The sequence below is a fragment of the Rhinoderma darwinii genome, chromosome 3 (genome assembly GCF_050947455.1).
Source record: "Rhinoderma darwinii isolate aRhiDar2 chromosome 3, aRhiDar2.hap1, whole genome shotgun sequence".
Lineage (NCBI taxonomy): Eukaryota > Metazoa > Chordata > Amphibia > Anura > Rhinodermatidae > Rhinoderma > Rhinoderma darwinii.
Window position 1 is genome coordinate 311283174 of NC_134689.1, and position 8536 is coordinate 311291709.

Consider the following 8536-nt stretch of genomic DNA (forward strand, 5'->3'; position numbering starts at 1 on the left):
TACATGCAAACATACATGCACATATACACATACATGACAACATACATACATGACAACATACATACATGACAACATACATGCACATATACACATACATACATACATGCAAACACACATGCAAATATATACATGCAAATATACATACAAACATGCACATATATACATGCATGCCAACATACATGCAAACATACATGCACATATATATATATATATATATATATATACATACATGCCAACATACATACATACATACATGCCAACATACATACAAACATACATACATGCAAATATATACATACATGCCAACATACATGCACATATATACGTACGTACGTACGTACGTACGTACGTACGTACATGCCAACATACATACATGCCAACATACATACATACATGCAAACATACATACATGCATACATACATGCACATATACGCATACATACATACATGACAACATACATACATGACAACATACATACATGCAAACATACATACATAAATAAACTCACCTAAGACGTTCCCACGAAGATTTGTAATGTAATGTAGTGTAATGTAGTGTAGAGTGCGCTGCAGCCTGTGATTGGCTGCAGAGGCGGTCACGTGGGATGTAGCGTCATCCCTGGAGGCCGGCCTTCTGACGTCATCCTGACGTGCGTGACCGCCACTACAGCCTGTGATTGGTTGCAGCGGCTACATGGATGGAACGTCATCGCTGGAGGCCGGACAGGAGGAAAGTAAGTATGAACGTATTATTATTATTTTTTTATTACATTAAAATTGTATTTTCCGCGTGCCAAGCATGTACTGTCAAGGTTGCTGAAAGAGTTAGTGCAGCCCATTAACTCTATCAGCACCCTGGACAGTACTATGCTCGGCGCACGGAAATGACAGGTTTGGTCCAAATCGAACTTTTTAGTGAAATTCGGCGAACTAGCCGAACCGAACTTTTGATAAGTTCGCTCATCTCTATTAGTAATGTTGGTAATATTGTTGGTGATGTTAATGTGGGTTGTAATTTTGCTTGGGGAATGTGAGCCAGTGGCGGGCCTGTTGCTCCTTCCACCAGACCGCCCGGCAGGTCGTATGCGGGCGTTGTGGTGGGGGGACCGCCGGCCCACCCATCCTCATCTTTTGGGCCCAGGGATGGCAGTTTGCAACAGCGCCTCCTAGAAGCCTTAAGGGAGGGGAAGCAAATGCTAAGGCCTCATGCACACGACCGTGTTTTTGCGTCCGCAATTCAACCGCAAATCCACGGGTAAATTGCGGACCCATTCATTTCTATGGGCCCATACACACTATCCGTGTTTTCACGGCTCTCCGCATGTCCGCACATCCGTGCCGCAGAAACTACGGACATGTCCTATTATGGGCCGCAAATGCGGTGCGGACATGCCAATAGAAGTCAATGGGCCCGTGGAAATTGCGGATACACCGCCGTGTGTCATCCGCAGTTTGCGGATTGTCCGGAAGTGTTGCTAGGCGTCGACCGGGAATGACTTCTGTCGTCGTGAAGTCTGGAGAGAGTGCATGAGAGCAGCAGAGAGCAGCAGAGAGCAGCAGAGAGCAGCATGGCTTCAATAAACGTAGAGAAACTAATCATCCTGGTCCAGCACAAGCCCTGTCTGTGGAATAAGCGGGTGGAAGATTATGCAGACAGGAATATGAAAGATCTTGCCTGGCAGGAGGTCTGCAGTGAGGTGCATCCTGAGTGGGAGAAGGCAACTAAAGTGCAAAAGAAGCGCATGGGTAAGTTTCACAACTTGATGCTGTTTCTGAGTACTCCTGTCATGTCATAATGACATGCCTGACGTTTTGATTGTTGGCAGTTGGATCACCCACCAATCGCTGAAATGAAGCTGCAGAAGTGCACGTGAGATTGTGGGGGTCTCATGGCTCTGAACAGCACCGATCAAAACGTGACATGTCACTATGAGGGTATGTTCCCACACACTAATTACGTACGTAATTCTGTGGTGTTTGAGCTCTATTACGCACGCTAAATACGCCGCAATAGCGTTGACAATACGCAATAGCGTTGACAATGCCTTTACGGCTGAAATTACGGGTGATGTTTTCTCCTGAAACCAGCAACGTCATTTCAGCCGTTACGGACGCTGTCGTGTGTGCACATGGAAAACGTGGCAAGTCTGCTGTAGTTTCTGCAACGTTGGAATTACCTGTCAAATATGCAAATGTAGGTGCAGATTTGTTGCGTAAACAACAAAAATTTGCAGCATCATTTTCAGATAATAAACAACATTTCATAATCTCTAGTAATGTACTCTTCTAAAATGTTGATCTGTGATTGGTTTATTTTATATCATAGTCGAAAACGTCAAAACACGCTGGAACACGTGCCGAGACCAATTCAAGCGTGAGATTAATGACAAGGGGAAGAGCGGAGACGGACGTCTGAAAAAAAAGCCGTACATGTACACCAAACAGCTTTCGTTTCTTCTTGATGTAATGCAGGTTGGCCCGTAAGTATTGCTTATATACTTTGATCATTGTAGTCTGGCCATGTAGCCAGTCGTGTCAGTACCGCTGTAGCAGCCGTAGCGACTGCTACGGGGACCGCGGCATGAGGGGACTCCACCATGTCCCGAGGCTCCGCTAGCAGCCGCTATGACGGCTACAGCGGGACGCAACTGAACACTACGGCTGAGCAGGGAGGTATCTCCCCGCTCTGACATTAAACAACAGACATGTATCCCCTAACCACTGAATAGGGGATACATGTGTGATCGCTGGCATTGACAGGGAGAACGGGGGACAGAAAGTACCCTGAACTTCTCCATCCCAAACCTCGTACTTTCGCCACCTCCGTCAAAATGAATGGAGCCAAAGTCGTGCTTGTGCGCATACATAACCAGCGCTCCTTTCAATTTTTGGCAGATGTGCAGACGGCAGAACTTAAGCGAACTTTCAGTCCCCCCTTCTCCCTATCGCTGCCAGCGATAAGGCATGTATTTGTAGGACACACTATAGGTGGCATTTGTCCGTGGGGCGGGGAGGTGGGCCTGTATGGCGTTAGCGGCATACAGCCCCCTCACTAGATAACGCCGTACAGTCCCCCTATAGATAACGCCATATAGTACCCCGGTAGATAATGCCATACAGTGTACAGTGTGGGGCTGTATGGCGTTATCTACAGGGGTGGGGGCAGGAAAAAAGGCACTATCTACAAGGGGGGGTGACACCCAGTGGAGGGATGGCCCCAGTTAAAACTTTGCTATGCGGCCCTGTCTTTCCTAGTTAGGGCTCTGCATGTAGTGATGCATACATAGTTTATTTGCCCAGCTGTAGACATGACGTTAAATTACTACAAAAATTCCCTAACATTATGTTTTCATTTTCAAACAGAACCAAGGATAATCTGGAGGAAGAAGAAGACTCTGATGTGACTCTAATTGAAGAGCCTGACGTAGCTTTGGGGGCTGGTAGGTCCACTTCCACTCCTGTGACAGCAGAACCAACAACAGAGGATAATCCAGTGTGTGCCGCGGACGAAGAAATTCTACCCCGAGGTAAACGTCGACGTTCTGCCAAAGGTCCAACACGTACAGAGCCAAGGCAGGAAGTCGACTTGCGCGTATTAGAGCACTTGGAGAGAAGAGCTACAGAAACGGAAGAGGGCACCTTCTGTCGCGCTCTCTCTAATATTCTTAAAAGAGTGCCAATTTCCAGACAGATAAGGTGCCAAACAGCACTAATGGAAGTCGTGGAAATATTTGCGACACATCCGGACCCACGTGCAATGCATCAGGCCATCGAGTTTCATCGACGGGGTTGTGATGCAAGCACCTACAACTCTGTCCCTCCAGCACCTGCAGCAACCGCGCAAGGCATCCAGCATCCGTCATATGTAGACTCAATGCCGCTATTCAGTCACGATCGTTCAGTTTATGGCATGCCAGGACCTTCTCAGCAACAGTATGGGCAAATGCAGCAGGGGGAGGCAGTTCCACGACCACATCATGAACCTGCACCTTCGCAATCATTTTACAATTTATAATTTAGTTATATAACATAGTTTTGGTAATGTTTGTTGACACTATTTTATGCAAGAAATAAAATACGTTTCTAGTTAAATTATGTGTTTGTCTTTATTATTATTGAAAAACATAATGAGGTATTGGTCTGCATTTCTGCCAAATGAAAATAATCGTTTTTTTTTTTTTTAATCAAGAATTAAAAAAAAAAAAACAGAAATACATTAGCTCGCAACCCGCGTCAAGGGTCCTCATTCTCTTGTGAGTCCCTACTCTACCTACTACTGCAACTTTAACTACTAACATTTGTAACATAAACCGGAAATACAACAGTCCCTCTCACATTTTAATTTGGCAGACAAAGCACATCCCTTTGCCAAGGAACGGCTCCCTCAGGTGATACAAAATAGTCTGTATACAAATTACGGGCTGCCAGTCCAGACACTCCAGGTCTTCTATGTGGTGTGTAGTCCAAAGGGATGTAATTCGTAGAGAAATGGTTCAGCTCTGCGTCCACTGCCGACTCATGAATCCTCAGAAAATTGTGGAGGACAACACAGGCTTGGATAACCTTTGTCACATTTTCAGGATTCAACTGAATGGAGCTCTGGAACACACGCCACTTGCTGCTTAGAATTCCGAAGGCGCACTCCACATACCGTCTTGCACGTGTAAGGCGGTAGTTAAAAATGCGCCTCTGTTCATCTAAGCCACGCCTAGGGAATGGACGCATCAGGTGAGGGGACAGTCCGAAACCTTCATCACCCACAATGACAAAGGGTGCTGGTGGTCCTGTAGATCCTGGAAGCTGTCTAGGTTCCGGAAGGTCGAGCTGGTTAGATGCTAGCCGTTCACCCATTCTGGAAGCCCTGAAGATGCCAGCATCCGCAGAGCTTCCATAGGCCCCAATATCGACAATTATAAACCGATAGTCACTGTCAGCCAAGGCCAACAGCACCACCGAGAAAAACTGCTTATAATTAAAATATTGAGACCCTGAGTGAGCAGGCTTTTTTACGCGGATGTGCTTACCATCCAGCGCACCAACACAGTTGGGAAACTGTGCTGATTGGAAGAAGCCATCGGCAATCCGAATCCAGTCCTCTGGCTTGGGCTTTGGCATAACTGCTGCTCGAAGTTGCTGCCAGATGACTTCGCAGGTAAGCTTGACAATCTTGGAAATAGTGGAGCACCCCAGCAGAAACTGGAAATGTAGGGAGGCAAAGGAGTTGCCGGTAGCAAGAAATCTGTAAAAAAAAACAAAAACATATATATCAAAATATGCACAGACAGGAAAAATATCTGCAGCACGGTGGCAAGGCGTCAATATGAACAGGGGACAACTATACTAATATTGTTTGCAGGGTAGAGACATGTCGTAGAAGGGGATTTAGGTTTTCTTACCTCAGAGTGACGATCAGGCGTTCCTCTGGAGAAATGCAACGTCTCATGGTGGTGTCCTGGAAGATCAGTCCAGGACGAAGGTCCGCCAGCAGACGATCAAAACTTTGAACGGACATACGGCAGTAGCTGAGGAACTTGTCCGGGTGCTGCCGCAGGTCAGAGTACAGCATGTTGAAATGCCCCTTCCTAAGCCGTTGTGAGATAATGGGGTGAACCCAATATCTCCTCCTCCTCCTCGGTTCTTCGTCCAGCATTGGTGGTTGCTGTCCAAATCGCCTGGAGAGGAGCCAGTGCAGGAGTACATCATCCACATCATCAGAAGACATGTTCGCAGTGAGTAAAACTGTCAAAAACCACAGCTATATCAGCAGCGCAATCTCACTGAACTCGCACAAAGCAAAGATCAGGGAAAATGCAGCAGGAAATGGCTCCAGAGCGATCATGTGACCTTAAAGGGGGTTTGACCAAGCTTTTGGCATCCTCTTTCAAAGTCCCTTTTTTTTTTTTTTTTTTTTTTTTTTTTTTCATCCGCATTTTTGCGGATTACATACGGATGAACTGCGGACTACATACGGATGAACTGCGGATGACATTCCACGGAACACGGTCCTGGAATTTGCGGACCAGAATAACACCACGGTCGTGTGCATGAGGCCTAACAGTAAGGGGAGTGCAGAAGGACCTATCCTTTTGGATAAATAGGTATGGCCTGGATGCCTTCCGAGAGAGACGGGGAGATCAGTGGTCGCTCCCAACAACCGTGCCGGCCATGGCCAGGAGGAATGTGGTCCGTCTCCAGTGGCGTGGCAATGATGTGTTCCCTCCTGGTAAGAGGGAGGTGGAGCTGCTGCTGGAGATTGGCTTCAAGACGAGTTACATCTACACCTTGATACATCCTCATGGTACTGCTGAGTTTGACATCAGCTTTGTTCAGCCGGGAGGCCTTCAGGTCTTCTGGGGGAACTATGAGCTGGTAAATAGCAAACTCGGCTGGCGAGGGTTGGCCGTGCAAGCAATCTCTCGCCAGAATGGTTTCAGGAAAGTGACCGTTCTTACCCGTAACGAGTCGCTTTCCTGTGTGGACATCATGACCTGGTTGGGAAGATATGGTGAGGTAGCAGAGATACCACAGAAGAATTGCGATGAGTTTGGCATCTGGTCGGGAGCCTGGACGTTTATGGTGAAACTTAAACGTCTGGGGCAGACTGTGTCCCACATACCATCATCTGCTTTCTTGGGAAGGATCGAATCCTTGTCTTCTACCAGGGCCAGCCGAAGCTGTGTCACCGGTGTGGCGACCCCTCACTCTTGAGCGCAAGCTGCACTGTGCAGAAGTGCGCTCAATGTGGAGAGGTAGGCCATCTGGCTGCATCGTGTGTCCAGATTAGGTGTAACCTGTGTGGTGACCTAGGTCACCCTTTCAGTCGGTGTCCGCGCTCAGTCGTCAATGTCTGCTCCAATTCTATGGAGAATGTAAGGAGGGAGGTCTCCGTGGGCGAGGGGGTGGACAGAGATGATAGAGCCCAAGAGCAAAGAACGCTAGGAGGGGATCCCCTTCTAGTCAGAGAAGGGCGGAAAAACGCAGAAGGGAACGAGAGCTGAGGAGGACCCAGTAAACTGGGGACTCCTCTGGCTCGGACCTGGATGCCCCCCAGGATACTGATGCTCTTGGGGCGGCAATATTGGACGAGGAGATAAGGAGGATAGAGAGAGAGCAGAGGGCTGAGGAATTCCACACTATGAAAGTGTCGAAGAGGAAGGGAGGTCACAGCCTAAAACAAAACAGGGGACACCGGGTAACATCAAAACAGGGATAAAAACATCTGGCCCCACGGAAGGCAAAACCTGCACCTCCCTGGTGTGCTCCCCCAACCGATACCGTGTGCTCATGGATATTCCAGCCCCCCAGGCCGGGGGGAGAGCACGGTAGGGAGTCTAGGAGTTGTTGAGCCTCCTCTTCAGCAGGGGCCACTGTCCCAAGGGGGGGAGGGCCTGACTCAGGAGATGAGAATGGGAGGGGGGTGGTGGAGGATATGGACTCCTCGACCTCGAAAAAAAGAGGTAAAGAGGGGGAAGGGTCCTCCTCAGAAGAAAAAGCAAGGGGTGGGAAGAAGAACACCATCTAACTCAATCATTTATGATGGCGGCACCCACTCCGTTGACGCTGGCATCGATTAACGTTGCCAGCATTAAGTCGGATATGGCTAGATTTGCCGCCTTTGATTTTCTCGGCCGGGTTGAAGCTGACATTTTGTTTTTGCAGGAGACCAGACTGTCACTTTTGGCAGAGGTTGTGAAAGCTAGGAGGGAGTGGCGACGTGGGCCCTCCTACTGGTCTCTTGCGGCTGAGCCATATAGCGGCGTGGCTGTACTTTTTACCGCATCGGTCACATGCCGGCGGATGATCGAGTTAGAAATGGGGCAGTGCTTGATCTTGGATGTCCTCATGAGGGGACAAGAATTGAGACTTATCAACATCTACGGTCCCCAGACGAGGTAGGACCAGAAAAGTCTCTTCATGAGGATTAAGCCCTTCCTTTTTACAGGCCGACAAGTCATTTTTGGTGGGGACTTTAACACTGTCGTTAGGCCCCAAGACAGAGGAGGTTCCAGAAATGTACTGGCCTATGATAGTGTCGAGTTGAATAAAATAGTTAGTTATGCTCGCCTGGAGGACATCCACATTCGGTATACCCCAGGCCACTCGGGGTTCACCTATCACAGTGGTAGTCGTAGGTCCAGAATAGACAGTTTTTTTTTAAAGGAGGACGCCATCTCTTCGGCAGAGTCCGTCGTTGAGGTGGAGTTCTCCGATCACTGTATGATTATGTTTTCTTTGAATGTTGCAGAGTCCCTCCAGATGGGAAGAGGTATATCGAGGCTGAATTCTACTCTCTTGGAAGAAGCAGAGATAAGACAGGCCTTCGAGGATTATCTTCAGAGCCTGGTACCTTTATTGGATCTAGGTGGTACTAAGTCTGAGTGGTGGGAGGTGTTCAAAGAATGGGTGGCTGAGTTTTTCCGCCAGATCTCGTGCCTCAGGTCCATGAGCAGGTATCGCCTGTATTAGGATATGAGGAGGAAACTCGAACATCTAGTCTCAACCAGAGGTAGCTGTGAGGAAATCTCCGGGGTGAAAG

At 48.1% G+C, this 8536-nt stretch overlaps 1 protein-coding gene across 1 annotated transcript; it reads left to right on the forward strand.

Annotated features, from left to right (window-relative positions):
* The first annotated feature begins 2006 nt into the window (after positions 1 to 2006).
* LOC142750458 (uncharacterized) lies at positions 2007 to 4015 on the forward strand. The gene is made up of 2 exons (XM_075859461.1): positions 2007 to 2480; positions 3364 to 4015. Exons 1-2 carry the CDS (start codon positions 2431 to 2433, stop codon positions 4013 to 4015), a joined length of 702 nt encoding a protein of 233 aa, XP_075715576.1. The 5' UTR covers positions 2007 to 2430.
* The last annotated feature ends 4521 nt before the right edge of the window (positions 4016 to 8536 follow it).

Coding starts and splice junctions, on each gene's coding strand:
- LOC142750458 (XM_075859461.1), top strand. CDS start 2,431: ATGTACACCAAACAGCTTTCGTTTCTTCTTGATGTAATGCAGGTTGGC. Junction 2,481..3,363: donor GATGTAATGCAGGTTGGCCC/GTAAGTATTGCT, acceptor ATTTTCAAACAG/AACCAAGGATAATCTGGAGG.